This window comes from Equus caballus, chromosome X (assembly GCF_041296265.1).
Source record: "Equus caballus isolate H_3958 breed thoroughbred chromosome X, TB-T2T, whole genome shotgun sequence".
Lineage (NCBI taxonomy): Eukaryota > Metazoa > Chordata > Mammalia > Perissodactyla > Equidae > Equus > Equus caballus.
This window is the reverse complement of record NC_091715.1, coordinates 108,272,539-108,289,239: the sequence shown is the minus strand read 5'-3', so window position 1 is coordinate 108,289,239 and position 16,701 is coordinate 108,272,539. Positions and strand designations below refer to the sequence as shown.

General features: G+C 38.9%; 1 protein-coding gene across 5 annotated transcripts in view; it reads right to left on the bottom strand.

Moving 5' to 3' along the window:
• TMEM164 (transmembrane protein 164) overlaps positions 1-16,701 on the bottom strand; it is a 257,355-nt gene that overhangs the window by 178,087 nt on the left and 62,567 nt on the right. For all 5 annotated transcript variants that reach the window (XM_023633710.2, XM_023633711.2, XM_023633709.2 and 2 more), the window contains one exon: positions 10,184-10,233. In XM_023633710.2, coding sequence (XP_023489478.1) covers positions 10,184-10,233 — 50 coding nt within the window. The remainder of the gene's footprint in view (positions 1-10,183; positions 10,234-16,701) is intronic.

Here is a 16,701-nt window from a genome sequence, read left to right as displayed (position 1 = left end):
AGAACTTTTTCATCAGGTCCTTCTGCTTTTGTAAATAAAGTTTTATTAAACATAGCCAAACTCATTCGTTTACATATTATCTAGGCTGCATTCACGCTACAACAATAGTTATGTAGTTAAAACAGAGATCATATGGCCTACAACATCCAAAATATTTACTGTTTGGCCCTTTACAGAAAAAGATTGCTGACCTCTGCTCTAAACCAAAAGACACACTAGATTTCTAGTTTAAAATAGCACTTGGCTAACAGCCACTCACACAACATCTCCCAGCTTTCCACTAAAATACCTGCAGAGGTACAGAAAAAGATAAAACTCCCCAAATCACTGAAAACTTAGACTGATGGTCATCCTATTACCAGAATCTGGGAGAAAACTCTATTAACAATAAGGCTAATGTTGAAATGAGAAAAAACAATCTGTGGCCAATTCATGCGGCAGCCCCCAGAAACCTGAAACAAGGTAAGGAGACACCAAGTCCTTCTGCCATTATCAGCCTCATGGCTTAGAAATCGACAGTTCATCTAGTAACCAGCAAACTGGACAACCATGCCTCTACTACAGGGCGACTGCTTGCAAAGGAAATCAACAACTCCCAAATCTGATCTACATCCATTTGGAGACTCCTACTCTCAAAAAATCAAAAAGGCAGCATTGATGACATTGGTGCTGGCACACTGTGCCCTAGGAGTGCAAATCTTCACAAGCAAAACTCAGGTAGCAATGCATGTGGGAGGTTGTAGTTTTTCACATACTTTATTTGTTCAGAGTATCAGAGAACCTAGTAGTAGGGGTAAGCAATTCCACATGGGTCCAGCAGAACCCACTAGATGAAGCTGCTAGACACTGGGAAATGGGCTAGAAGCTATGTGCGTCAATCTGACCGCCAAGAGTGGAGCTGAGAAGGGGTTCTAACCAATACCAAAGAGAACATGAGAATAGTCAAAGGCAATCTACATATGCGGTTGTTTGACAAATCATAAATAAATCCTCCTTTGAATATGTAAAATTATACCCCAAAACCAGTATGGTTAATATGAAAACTTCTGGCAGCAGAAGGGAAATGCATATCATTCTGAAGACTTGGAAGAAGCACAAAAGTCTGAATTTGGTGTCTGAACCCGAAGAAATATTTTACAAAACTGCATCCTCAACAGAATGTGAGAAAATATGGACTCTATGAAACAGGTATGGAAAGCCATCAAAACGAAACATATTGAGAAGGAAAGACAACAGTGGCGTGAAAAGAGAGCTCAGCAAAGCAAGTAAGAATTACACAGAAATTCATATTGTAGCAGCAGAATTAAATTCCACATTGGAGATGGCAAGAGCAAAATTGATCAAATTCACAGTACAGAAGCCAAATCTGAATCTCTTGCAAGCACGCAGAGGAAAAGGAAAGCTGACTTCAGAAATCCAACAAAGGTGGTTAGGAGGAACACTACTAATATAACATACTAAATGGGGAGGTCAAAGGAGAAAACCCGAATGAACTTCTCAACCGATTCTCAAAAAGCATCAGCTAAATTCAATAACTGTTCCTGATTTTTAAAAAAAGACTTACTAATTTAAGAATAATTCCTTATCATTATAAAGGACATCTAATCGAAACCAACAACCAACATCAGAGTTAATAGTGAAACACTAGAAATATTTCCACTAAAATCAGCACCAAAGCAAGAATTCCTGCTGGTACCACTATTATTTAACATTGTCCTGGAAGTTCTAGCCAATACAATCAGGCTCAAAGCAGGGGAAAAAAGTTTTGCTCTTTAAAATAAGATAAAGTTATCATATGGGAGTTTACACCATTAATTTCCAAAATAATCCAAGGGAAGCAAGTGAAAACTATTAGAAGAGTTAAGCACGGTGGCCAAATATAAAGTAAACATATGAAATCAAATCTTTCCAATGTACAAATAATAACCAGTTTGAAAATGTAATAAAATGATATCATAAATGACAAACTGTCCAGGAATGACTTTAGTGAGAAATATGTGGGATACACACACACACACACACACACACACACACACACACACCCCTAAAGAACATAAAAGAAAACTTGAATAAATTAAGAAATTTACCATGTCTTTTCCTGGATGGGGAGACTCAATATTGTAATGACATTAATGAAATTTTAGGTTTAAAGTAATTCCAATCAAAACTAGTAGGATTTGAGGGGAAATATGACAAAAACATTCTAAGTTCATTCAGAAGGAAAGAAATGGTTCAGACTAGCTAAGAAAAAGGTATGGGTAAATTAAGAGGCTGGGGAGAATAGCAAAGAGAAATCTGACCTGTTGGCTGTTGCTAATAGAAGAGTACAAAACTGGTGGAGAACTCAACAGAGACATCAATGGAATAGTACAACAAGCCCCCAAAATAAACCCTACCATACATAAGAATTTATGTATGATAAAAATATAACAACAATAATCATAGGGAAATAGATATTCAACAAAGGGTGCTCAAATAAACCACAATTTGGGGGAAAATATAAGTTCTAACCTTACCTCATACCATTCACAAAATGAATTCTAGATGAACTGACAGCTAAATATTTAAAAAATGATTGAAAAACTAGATTTTTTTATCTGATCTTAGAATGGGAAAATTCTTCATAGCACAGCGATATTTGCCACCCCAAAATGTGTCTCCTTGGCTTGATCGGTATTGGTATCCTAGGCTGATTATTTTTAAGAAACAAAAGACTCAGGGAGAAACTTTGACCTTCTCCCATAATTGCCTACAAGAATTTAGATAGATGACCTGTTCAAGGAAGGAGCTATCACCATAGATAACTATGGTAGAGCATGAACTAGATGTGGTAGATAGGGAGGAACCCAGCAAGACCTGTTTGATCAAAGTCCTCTCCATGTCCCATTGTCTCTGCAAGGCATGGCAAACATTTGTTCACCAGATATCTCATTCTTGTGAATTCATTCTTCCCTTTGAAATCTCAGACACTCAGCCCCTTCTCCTTAGTCTAGAATAACATATATATACCTCATTTTGCCTGACTGTTTTTGAAATCTCTTATATTAATGTGGATTTCCCATGTGTACATAATTAAATTTGATTTTCTTCTGTGACTCCGTCTTATGCCATTTTAATTATTCCACCAGCCAAAAGAACCAAGGAGGGAAGGCAGGGGAAGAATTTTTCCCCTTCTTGACAGTAGCAAGCATAAAAGCACTGGAAGAAATTACCATGGTCTAAAGGCAATCTAAACCAAATTGGTCTAAAACCAATCAATTTGACCAATAAAAACTTAAAATATACATCAAAAGCATCATCAACGAGTTAAAAGGCAATCTAGGGAAAATATTTACTGCAAAGGTGATCAAGAATTAATACTCTTTATATATGGACACGTCATACAGATCAACAAGAAGAAAAAAAAACCTGTATAAAAACTGGGAAGAGAACATGAAGTGACAATTCACAAATTAAAATATATAATGAGTAATAAGCATAATACATACATATTTAGAATTTTCTACAATGAAATTTGAAGGGAAAAAAAAACTCAGGAAAAGAGCAAGGAGAAAGAAAAAAAGAAGCCACCAGCGAGACGTGGGGGCAACTGGGGAGTACCTGGCTACATTGCAAAATGGCCCTCTTTACTCTCCCTTAGATTTTCAAAGGGCACCTTATTTATTAGGAACCTGTGAGGCAGGTTGGTTCATATTACGGAACTGGGTATGCTCCCTAAAGGTAATTGAGACAGGTAGTTTTTTTCAAAGTTAGTAGTAGGATAATAAGCACAGGATGGTCCCTAAGGATATATTGGTTTTACCCTAACCTGAGTGAGAGAAAGAATTCTGTGCCTTGGACACTGAAGGTACTGGTAGATAGCTCTTCAGGAAAGAACCACTCAAAACAGCCAAATGAGTAAAAAGAAAATGGCTCAGATTCAAAGAGACACAGAACAGCACAGTATGAACAGACACAACACAACAAGTAATTCTGGTGCCACTATATGAGCATCCACAGAGATGAGGAGCCAAGAACAGGATAAGAGGCCTTCAGAAGCCAAAGGCTGCCAGGCTGCAGTTCCAAGAGTTGGAGATGTTAAAGATCAAAAGAGTACCATGCCCAAGGTCACTGTGGTGGTGGGCCATGTAGAAACCCCTTTCAATCTTAGACCCACGGTACAGATGCATGCATTCCACTGAGGCAGCATTTCTAGAGCAGTATTAGCAAGGCCCATGTCAACTGAGGGGCATATAAATGAAGCACACTGGGACCCAGCCAGAAGACCGGCAAACCCTCTTGTCAAGTGCACCAAGGGAACCCTGTGGAGAACCCTGCCCCTTCCCCATCACAAAGAGAATTGCCAGCCCTTGCCCAGCATGAGACATGCAGCCTAGCGGGCACACCATACCCCTTTCCTGCAGTGACTGGGCATGCCTCCACGAAGCACATGCCAGCCTCTGCTTAGCTGGGAAGCAAACAAACTCATGTGTTGCTGGCACAGCAAAGGGCTATTAGAAAAAACAGGAGATGAGTATACAGTGCTAGTCAATGAACCCACAGAACACAGTGGCTTAAAGACCACAATAGTGACCATCTGTCTACACTCAGATTTATGGGATTTTAAATGGGATGCTTTCATGGTTTTAACCCCTTAAATAATAATAGGATAGCAGAAAATATTCACTTAAGCAACATAAGGTAGTGATTAGGAGCACTGGCTCTGGAGTCAGAGAGATAGTGGATCAAATCCCCCCTGTACCACTTACAGGCCACTTAAGTCACTTAACCTTTCTGAACCTCTGTTTTCTTGACCTAACTGGGGATACTAGTTGTACCTCCCACATAGGCTTGTTGGAAGCATTCAATGAGATAATCCATGTTAAGTGTTTCCCACCATGCCTAGGCACATAGCAAACCTGATTTATGAGCATGAGCAGGAAAAGGAAGAATGGGAATCCAGACCCTGCCACTATGTAATCTTAGCCAAGTTATTTAATATCCCTTGGCCCCAACTGCTTTATTGGTAGTGTGGATAATGTATTTCCTATCTCACAGCATTATTGGAAGGATTCAACGAGATCATTTAAGACAATATACTTTGAAAACAGTAATGAGCTATACTAATGCAATGTGGAGTTGTTATTTTAAGAGATGTCTACTTTCTAAAATAGTGATTTTTAACATCACATTGTACATGGTATTTCCACACAGTGGAATAATACGTACCCATGAAAAATGATGTGCAAGGTAAAAACTTGGATAAATCTCCAAGGAGTTATGCTAAGGTAAAAAAAAAAAACGCCAACCCCAAAGGTGATTGCTGTATGATTCCATTTATATAACATTCTTGAAATGACAAACTTATAAACATGGATTACAGATTAGTAGCCATGGGTCAGCGATAAGGTACAAGTGGGAGGGTAGTGGGTATGGCTATAAAAGGGCAACAGGACCCTCGTGCTAATGGAACTATTTTGTATCTTGACTGTATCAATGTCAATACCCTGATTGTGATATTGCACTACAGTTTTGCAAGAGGTTACCCCTGGAGGAAACTAGGTAAAGAGTATACAGGATCTCTCCATATTTTTCTTACAACTGCATCTATATTATGATATGATGCAATATGATATGAAATATTATATATTATATAATTATTTCAAAATATAAAGTTTAATTTAAAAATGATGTGGACAATGAGTTTATAACTAAATGGAGAAAAACTTATGATATCATTAAGTGAACAAAGCAGAATAGAAAACTATGATTAAATAAGACAAAAAGTTTGGGGCTGGCCCTGTGACCGAGTGGTTAAGTTCACACACTCCGCTTCGGCAGCCCAGGGTTTTGCTGATTCGGATCCTGGGCATGGACATGGCACCGCTCATCAAGCCATGCTGAGGCAGCATCCCACATGCCACAACTAGAAAGACCCACAACTGAAAATACACACAACTATATACCGGAGGGCTTTGGGAGAAAAAGGAAAAGATAAAAATCTTAAACAAAAAGAAGAGAAAAAGTAAAAGAATAAATGCACATCTTGAGACATTAGAAAAACAACAAGAAGAGGAAATCAATAGAGAAGCTGAAAATTAAGTAACATATATATAATATATATATAATAATGTAAAAAAGGATAAATATATGCACAACCAGGTTCTATAAAGCAATCAAAAATAGGTAACATGCTTACTAACCTGACCAAAATATAAAATATGGGGCAGAACACAACAACAGACAAGATTGAGCTCAAGAAAGAAGACATGCCTACAGACGAGAAGACAGTTTTTAAAATTATAAAATAAGAGGATACTACATGCTCAACTAAATTCATGGCAACAAATCCGAAAACTTAGAAGAAATGGATAATTTCCCAGCAAAATACAAACAACCAAAATTGACTCAAAAAGATTCAAATAGATTAATTATCATATTAATTATGAAAGGTGATTAAGGGTCTACCAACTGAAAAAGGCACCAAGACCAGACAAGCTTCACAATTGAGCTTTATCTAATTTCTAAGGGTAATTCTAAGGGTAATTAGAGTATTCCAGGCCAGAGGAAAAAAAGGAAACTTCTAGAGCTCATTTTACATAGCCACCATAATTTCAACCCTTAAACCTGACCAAAAAAATCCAAAAGAACGGCTCCAATCTCACTCATGAATACTGAGGCAAGATTCTAAATAAAAGATTGACAAATAGAATCCAGCAATGTAATAAAATAATAATACACTATGATCAGCAGGGCTTATTTCAGTAACTTAAGAGTGGTTCAAAATTAGAAAATCTATTGACATAATTCACTATATAAAAAATTAAATGGAAAAAAATACATGATCAACAGACACTGATAAAGCATGTGATAAAATACAGCAACCATTCCCTTTTAAAATTTCTCTAAGTAAATGCAGAAACTATTTAAATATAATAGACTATTTAACAAACAGCAACAGCAAATATGGAGAGACACAAAAAACATTTCTATTTAAAACTGGTTTTAGACAGAGTGGCCCACCAGCACCATTTTTATGGAACTCTGTCTTTGAGTTTCTAGCAAAAGTAAAAATAGAAGAAAATGAAATAACTGGTATAACCATTCAAAAAAGGGGTAAAATTAAAACAAAATTTACCAGAACTAACAAGAGAGTTTGGCAGGATAGCTAGATATAAGAAATATTTTTAAAATCAATAACATTTTCCTTTTCTAGCAATAAGTATTTAGGAATAGAAAAGAGGACAATATTCCACTCATAATGGACAAAAAAGCTATTAATTCTTTAGGAACAAATGTATCAAGAAAGGTGTAAAACAAGATCTGAACAGATGGAAAGAAATATCATTTCTTAGATTAAAAAAAGCTACATAATGGGCTGGCCCCGTGGCCGAGTGGTTAAGTTCGCGCGCTCCGCTGCAGGCGGCCCAGTGTTTCGTCAGTTCGAATCCTGGGCGCGGACATGGCACTGCTCATCAGACCACGCTGAGGCAGCGTCCCACATGCCACAACTAGAAGAACCCACAACGAAGAATACACAACTATGTACCAGGGGGCTTTGGGGAGAAAAAGGAAAAAATAAAATCTTTAAAAAAAAAAAAAAAAAAAAAAATGCTACATAATATTTTAAAAATCAATTCTCACAAGATTGAAATAGAAACTTAATGCAATTTTAATTAGAATCCCAATAGGGTTGGTGGGGAAAATTGAATGAAAGTGATCTTAAAATTTGTACATAAGAAAAAATGCCAAAGAATAACCAAAACAATATGTATTTTTAAGCTAACGCAATCAAATCAACACAATTTGGGTGCACAGACAAATAGAAGAAGCAGAAAAGAGAATCCATAAATGGATCCTAATATATAAAAATTTTAATAGGTGACAAAGATGGTAGTTCAGTTCACAGGGAAAAGTACAGATTATTAAATATATTATACCAGTACAACTAATTATCCATCTTTAAGAAAATAGTCTTAACCAAGACTGAGAATCTAGAAGCTATATAACAAAACATTATGAAAAAATTTTGAAAATTACGTGGAAAAATATACCAGCAGCAAAGTCAATACATACAGACTTGGGAAAAGATATTTATACTGATGATAGAAAGCCAATACCTGAAATAAACAAAGAGGTCTTAAAAATTAAGAAAAATATAAAAAATTCACAGGAAATGGGTAGATAATATGAACAGACAATTCAACGAGCAAATTTAATTGGAAAAGAAAAATACGAGATAATACAGAAATTCATTACTAGCCAAGGAGATACATCCATTAAGTTGTCAAAATTATGAAAGAACCATAACGCCTTATGCCAGCAGGGATATGAAGAAAAGAGTAATCTCACATGTTACATAAAAAAGGGCAAAGTGAATTATAACTGCCTGTTTTTGTAAATCAATATGGAAGTATTTAACATAAATATATATATTTATATATAAACAGTTGTATGTGCATATATATATAAAATATTATTAAATAAGGGCATACGCACAATGATGTTTATTTCAGGATTGATTATAGTGGCAGAAATCTGGAAAGAATACATGTAATTGTTCGTAATAGGGGAATAGCTAAATAAACTATTATGAATCTATGAAATATTTTGCAGCCTGGTAAAAGAATAAGAGCTATACTAACAGACTTTGATAGATTCCCATGAGATATTGAGTGAAAAAAGCACGATGTATTAAAACATATACAGGATTCTATTTTTGTAAAACAAACAGTGAATAAAAACACCCAAATATTCCAAAACCCATTTGTGTAGGTGTGTCCCTATGAGTATGGAGAAAAATATGGAAGGGTTCATACCGGTTTGGTGATATACAGGGATGGTGAGAAAGGTAGGGGTAGGGGTCAAACAAAACAAAGGGAAAAAAACGGTCCACTATAATAAAAACATAAATCCAGCAATCATATTCATGTATTTTATGTGTATAAATGTATATACAAATTAAATTAAATTTAGAAAAGATACAGTAAAAAAACTTATCTTACGATGTCTGCTTACTACAAAAAGAAAGGCAATAACCAAAATTATCTCTTGGTGGTAGGATTCGGAGTGATGTTTGTTTTCTCCTTTATGTGTCTCTGCATTTTCCATAATGAGAATTGTTCCTTTTATAATAATAAAATAAAACCAATAAATGTTATTTTAAAAACATTACACTGAAAAATTGAGCTCATTTTGGGAAACCAAAGGAGGGAAACAGGGTTAAATGCCCCTTCTGCTTAGGGGCTGTGCAAGTATCAGATGTACAAAATCAAGATCCATTCCCCCTCAGCTAGCAGAAAGCTACTCACCTAAGGCAAGACACTAAGTGGCTATTCTAAGGAGCTATTTGAAGCAGCAAATGGGGTATATTTTCCCCCTACCTAACACTTTAATGACTTAAGTAAATCAGAAAGCCATTTAAACCACTCTCAATTATCCAAGGATCTGCTGGGCTCTTTACTTCCTGTCCCCTCCCTCTGGCTTGCAGCCATTTGACTGCTCAGGAACAGCTCCAAAATGGAGGTCAGGGAAGGGGAAAAGAGATGAAATTAATTTGGTCGATTTAGCTTCTCATGAGCAACTCTAATAAAAGGCTTCATAAGTGAGATGGTCACAACTCACGGTTAAAATGAGGGTTCTGGGACTCTTGAGAATTTCATTCAAGCAAACTTGCCTTCAGATAAACATGATTTGCCTGTAATACACTTTAATGGATTTGATGCTTGTTATTTTTAAGAAAGTCAGGACTTGTAATAAGGTGATATGTTTTTCTCCTCACTTTAATTTGCGCTTTCAGAAAAAGAAAAACAAAATCAAAACACAAGAATAAAGCCCTTCCAAGGGAAGAGCAGCAGGACCACAATGCAGAGATTTTGGCAAGGAGGGAAGCTGTCTGACCCCAGGTTGCTCTCAAGAGAAACGTTAGGAGGGCAGCAACCTTCTAAGGGAGCATGCCTCATGCATAACCCACCACCACAAGGAATCGCTAAAAAGGATTGTCAGGGCTTGACAAAAATTACTCCACATATAACACTTCCATGTTTCCCTGTGCCCTCATAGACTTTTGTCCCTCAGGAAGCCCAGAGACAAAGTGGTGCAGGTCCAAGGCACTCACAACAATGTGCTCATCATCCTTTGTTATCAAACAGACAAAACAGTCTGAATAGCAATGGCAACAGAGCAAAAAACAATTTTCCCTTACTTGAAGACGACGATGGCTCCCGGACATGGAGGGCAGGCCAGGAGAAAGATCTGCAATTGAAAAAGAATTAAGTCTGGTTATGAAGAGAAATGCTGGATGCAGTGAGACAATGTTACTTTCATAATAATCATAATAATAATTAATAACCAAACTCACACAAAAAATGTAATATAAAAATTTAAAAGGCAAGCAGGTGGTTTTCTAAACATGTTTGTGTTTGCACATGCATCTACGTGTTTGTGTGTGTGCGTGTCATAGTAAGGGGGGAGAGGAAGAGAGATGGAGAGTGAGGGAGTGTTTGAGGGTAGGAGAAGGGGAGAGCTTTTCTTAGGCCCTCTAGAACACTTCCTCTAAACCTCTAGAACAAGACTCAATTTTTCAGCTCTTCAAGTTCAATATGACACAGGTAGCCAGTCTCAGAAGCTTTTAACCCAGGACAAATAGAAATAGATTCTGAGCATAGGACAAGTACACAATACCATCTGATGTGCTTCCCATGGGGGAAGGGGGATTAATCAATATCCAAGCACTGCCAGATTTAGTAAATAAAAATACAAATGCCCAATTAAATTTGAATTTCAGATAAACAATGAATAATGTTTTAGTATAAGTATATCCTAAATATTGCATGAAACATACTTACACTGAAACATTATTCATCGTTTACTTGAAATTTAAATTTAACTGGGCATCTTATATTTTATCTGGCAACCCTACCAATATTGCCAACCCAGGCTCCAAACTTCTCTTCGATTTTGAAGGGGAGCAGAATTTGCCATGCCAAGATATGTCTCTTTGGCATAAGGATTATTTTCTTTTTTAAATATAACACATCTCCACTGAGTGTTCCTAGAACAACTTTAGGGTTGTGTTTTCTTTTTTTTTTCTGGGAAAGATTAGCCCTGAGATAACACCTATTGCCAATCTTCCTTTTTGTTTTTTTCCTCCCCAAAACCCAAGTGCATAGTTATATATTCTAGTTGTAGGTCCTTCTAGTTCTACGTGAGCCGCCACCACAGCATGGCTACTGACAGAAGGGTACGGGTGGTGTGGTTCTGCAACTGGGAACCAGATCCAGGCCACCGAAGTGGTGAGAAGGTCAAACTTTAACCACTAGGCCATCAGGGCTGGCTTGGTATAAGGATTATTTTTAAGAATCAGCAGACACAGGAAAAGATGTAAAAACTGAGTATAAGTTACCCTTTTGCAGGAGACATTTACACTTATAAGGGAAAATCTCTATTTGTACGGGTATCTCCCTCTCTGTACTGTACCAGCAAGAGAAGGGTGACTGAATCTCTAGAAACTCTTATCAATGGAGAAGGCAACGACCTACATCTGCATAACAATCATACCCTCGGTTACTGTGCTTTTCCTGATAGCCTCCCATAACTGCACCCTCCCACGTCATCTTTTGTCTTTAACTGGAGATGGTATTTAAGGTAGTGGCTTGGGCCAACTGGGGGAGCTACTCAGTTTTCCTGGGTCTCCCCTGTGTATACAGGAGGTATACATGTTATTAAACTTCTGTTTGTTTTTCTCCTGTTAATCTGTCTTTTGTTGCAGGGCAGTCTCAGTCAAGGACATAGAAGGGTAGAGGGAAAATTCTCCGCCCCCCTCCACATTTGATTGGTTTGTTTCTAAGCACGACTATGTGGTTTTACTCTTCTATTTTCCTCCCAGGTCAAAGCAAATGAAGAGAACCTTGTCCTTCTAAGAGACAAATCAGTTCCATCCTACTTGGTTTTACCTAGGCCTGGGTTAGAGCCTTCTAAAACCTCCACTGTGGCAGTTTGACCTTCAAAGCACTGGTTCTCAAGAGGAACAAAGAAACCCCTGAAGAGCGCTTGTTAAATATGCAAATTCCTGGGTTCCTCCATTAGGAATGATGATTCCAGAAGTCTGGGACTCCAGGAATCTGCATGCTTAACTAACACCCCAGGAGATTCAACCACTCTTGGCAGCCAGACATGCTAAATGTTTGACCTTGGCCTGAACTACTACAGGATCAAAAACACTCAGCAGGACTGAGGATTGACAAAGGAATGAAAGTCGTGTTTGTGAAGTTCCTTCACCTACAGTGATTTAATGGTACGATTTACAAAATCATTGATATGTGTCCCTATCTTGTTATAGGCACTTATTAATATAGATTATCAGCATTATGGACTTGTTTGGCTTCTCTATGTGTACATTCTTAAGCATTTGTTTCTTCAGTTCCATCAGAGTCTACATTTAGAAGGAAAGGGTACTATAAGAAAAACTTCTATAAGGAAAGACATATCTTGAACCTGCTTGAATCCCTGCCAAGATGAAGCGAAGGAAGAATGAAAAAGAGAAAGGGTCTTGAAAGGAATACAGCCAAGAGTCCATCCCCTGCACAATACCTCATCAGAGAACCCCTCCGAGGTTGTGCCTTTACCCTCTGTGGACCAATTTGATTAAAAGTGAAAATCCAATGACAATTACAGGTCTACAACCCTTTATCAGCAATCACCAAATTCAAAAAGCTCTAAAAACTGAAAGTCTGCTTTTTTCAAAGCTAATTTGGTAGCAAAACATGATTTGAACTGAGCTGTGGCTATTTACAGACTTTATTTATTCCACTTATGGTGAATATTCATACATTTTCCATAAAAATAGTGTATTGATTATGGGGTGCTGTCCCAGATCCCACTGGGGATATATGTTAAATACTCTACACGCACCGTATTGCATTTCTAAAATAAAAATATTCTGACTTCTGAAATACATCTGACCTTAATGGCTTAGGATAAAGATTGGTGACTTGGAATTTCAATCATCTAAACATTCATTGACCTATCTCCAATTCCCCATCCCAGCCCTCAGGAGCAGTCCAAGAAAGAAAGAAACAAAGCTGGTATTCTTTACCCCGACCCAGCAGTGAAGTTACTCACCTTAGGCAAGAGATCAAGTTGGAGGCTGTGCATAGTTACCCAGCATCAGTCCCATCAAAGGCTACCCTCAGAAGCTACAGTACACAGAGTGGGCAGGGGCTCCCAACCACTTTGGGGAGGTCCTCAATACTTCTAGGGTCCCCGCAGAGCCATGCCAGCAGCCTTCCTGACCTTCTGGAATACCCAAGATACTTCCAACATGCTAAACAGAGAGGTAAAAATGCGCCACTGGGCCCCATAGTTAACTCGTGCTTTTCTAGACGCACAGACAAGAGGAGATGAGCAGATTCTTGAGGGCAGATTTCCTTATAAAAGCTCCATTTGACTGGTTCTGATCCATGACAGCCCTATGCCAGAAGCCCAGAAACCTCCTAAAGGAAGCAAGTCTCCAGTTCCAACCCAGTAAGTTCTCGGATTATCCTCCATTCAATTATAGATCTAACTCCTTTTGAGGCAGCTAATTTAGACTTGATTGTAAATAAGTTTTCCAACAGTTACTTTCATGTGGCCACGTCATTCCAACTAGCGCTTTGACCTTTCTCATCTGATTGCCTGTCTATTTCCATCACCAGGATAAAAAGTATCTTTTTCAAGCAATCTTTGAATCAGATACATGTAGACATATCAAATCAGCAGATTTGAAAAAGGACCCCAAATTCATCATATTCCATTTCCAGTAAACTCATGGCCTCCTTTAGCAACTTCAAAGATATTACGTTGAACCTCCCTGCTCTGCCATGCTGGAGCCACATCCATAATCAGCATTAACCAAAGAAGCCACGTGAAAATGGCATTTTAATTCAGAGGTCCGAAGGCCCCCAGCCCTGGCCTGAATATCTCTGCTCTTCTCCCTTGGTTAGCTGCCAATCGCCTCCAAATTTTGGTAGCATGTGTTTTGGACTAGCAGACAGAAAGCTAAACCATCCCTTTAGCTGCAAATAGAGTGGGAAGAGAGGACTCTTGCAAGTGCAAACAAGGACGGTAGGAAGATGAGAATGCATCTGAGCATATCTCGGCACCAACCTGGCACTTTGTATTCATGCTGAAATCTGCCCAGCTCAGCACCTGAAGAAAAGGGCATGGGCAGGGAGCATACAGAGAAATGCCACAAAGCACTTCCATTTTTCCATCACCTGGGAGGTAAGCAGGGCTTTGTTATTAAATCCCATTTTACAGAGGAAGACACCCAGGGAAAAGGCTCTGACAAGCTTTCTAACAAAAACCCAGGTCCCCTAACTTCCAGATCAGAACACTTTCCATCTCACACCTGACATAGTCCAGGCCTCACGAGTGTTTCTCTTCTTTAGACTCTAGCCCTGCCCCTTGACCCCATGGCACACAGGCAGTCAGCCCAATGGCTCCACACCTGTGCCACCTCACAGCTCACAAGATCTACTCTCTACGAGGTGAGACATCTCAAAACACAAACCTAACTGTGAAACCAACAGGGGGCCAACTTGCTTTACCTATCCACAGTTAGTTGGCTGTTTGAAAAGGTAGTTAGATAATGCATTATTAAGGCCCACCCTATAGATAACATCTCTGATGCTTGGGTCACCATGGTAACCGGTGGGGTGCTTAAGTTTTTCAGGAACTGAGAATGGACTTCAGGCCAGTTGACACCACCAACTCATCAACTGGGCCTGCAGGGATGACTGATAGGTGACCCTTTGATGTCAAGGAGCTGAAAACTCCACCCTCAGATCATGGTAACGCCACCATTTTGTGAACATGTGTCCTATGAGGAGCCATGAAGCTTGACTACACTTGTGCAGGTCATCAATTACCTCACTCCTCCTTATCTCCCATCATCTATTCCTACACTTCAGATCACCCCGCCCCTTTATCCTATAAACGTCTCTAATTCCATTTGTGGGGGAGGCGGATTTGAGATTTGTTCTCCCATCTCCTTGATTGGTTGCCTTGTAAATAAACCATTTCTCTGCTGCAAACTTGTAGTCTTGGTGATTGGCTCTTCATACAGGCAAAATGAACCTGATTCGGTAACAGTTGGGCAGCAAATTATATTTACACAGATGGGTTTCAGAGTCCAGCATTCCCTAAAGACAGGCTTGTCTTAGCTCCAACTGCCTCATTCCCAGGTCAGCTGGGTGCTTGCAATTCATGAACCCTTACAAAACTGAGGTCTTTTTTTGGCTGTTTTTTTCTCGGAAAAACCCACAGGTTCCATTCTAAACCACACTCTCTCAGCTTCCTCAGAAAAGTTCACTGTACTACTCAAAGGTTCTCCTGTCCAGAAACTTGTAAATTCAGCTCTTTGCTAAGCACCCAGTCTAGGCACCAGCAGCTGTACCGGTTCATCCTCTACTGCTGAACCGCTCTGATTCCAGGCTCCCAACTTCCCTACTCAACAGCTCAGCCACACTTGTCCCACTTCCTTTTCCTTTTCCATAGTCATATCAGCCCCAAGTTCACTGGCATCATTGTCCAGCCTCCCATCAACTTCTGCTCCGCCTCAACATTCAAGTCAATAAACTCCCATTTTCATAATGCCTAAAGAATTTAATTTTTGTTCACAGGAAGAAGTGCTAGTATTATGGGAAATGTAATTGGGAAGGAGGGCCAGTCACAACAGACCACCCTAAATGAAGGGCTAGCCACATTAAGCAGTGAAGGGGGATGGGAAAACTAAATGAAAGGGAAACAAGAGTGCGAGAAGGACAGGAGAGAGGTGTTTGGCCTGACACAAGATCTTCCCAGGCCCAGCCCTCTTGCTCCAGTTCTCCTGGCTTCCCCTCCTATGACAGCACACAGCTATTTGGGGATTCCTATGGACAAGTACTTATAACCATTACCCAACACAGGAAAAATCCATTCTTTGGGCTGCCCAAAGTCTGGCCGGGGCTCTATTCACTACTGTTCACACTTTGGGGCACTCATCGTCTCTCCCTGGACCACTGCAATAATCTCTTTACTGGTCTCAGGCCTCCAAGCACACTGATACAAGAGGGAAAAAATGCAGCTCTGATCGGCCATTTAAAATCCTTCAATGGCTCGTCAGTAACTACAGAAAAAACTCAAACTCCTTAGCATGGCAGGCAAGGCTTTCTCTACTCCAGACCCCATCTCTCTCCAGCATAGTGGCCTCATGCATTAATGCAAACTATATCCCCAACAAACTCCATGTCATAAACATGCTTCCACACCCTCATTTTCTAATAGCTTCATTTTATTCAATTATACGGATGTGCAACAATTTACTCAACCCATCTCCTCCTGTTGCCCATGTAAGTTATATCTAAGTTTTCAGATCCTTTGCTATTTCCTCAGTCTATGTTTGTAGAAGGAGAATTTCTAGGTCTTTAAAAGGAATAAACATTTTAAGGCTTTTAATCTATCATTCTAAATTGCCTTCCAGGAAATTTCTTTGAATTTATTCTCCTGCCAACAACAAATGAGAATGTTACATATGGTCTGCTACAACCTAGCCAACAGGTCATTATCATTTTTCAAAAGACAAAACACTGCAGGAAAGCAGACTTTGCTCCCCCCTAAAAATGTCTCTTTGGCATAGGAATTATTTTGAGCTGGTTATGTTTTAAAAACTAGCAGACACAGGAGAAGCTCTGAAAACTGAGT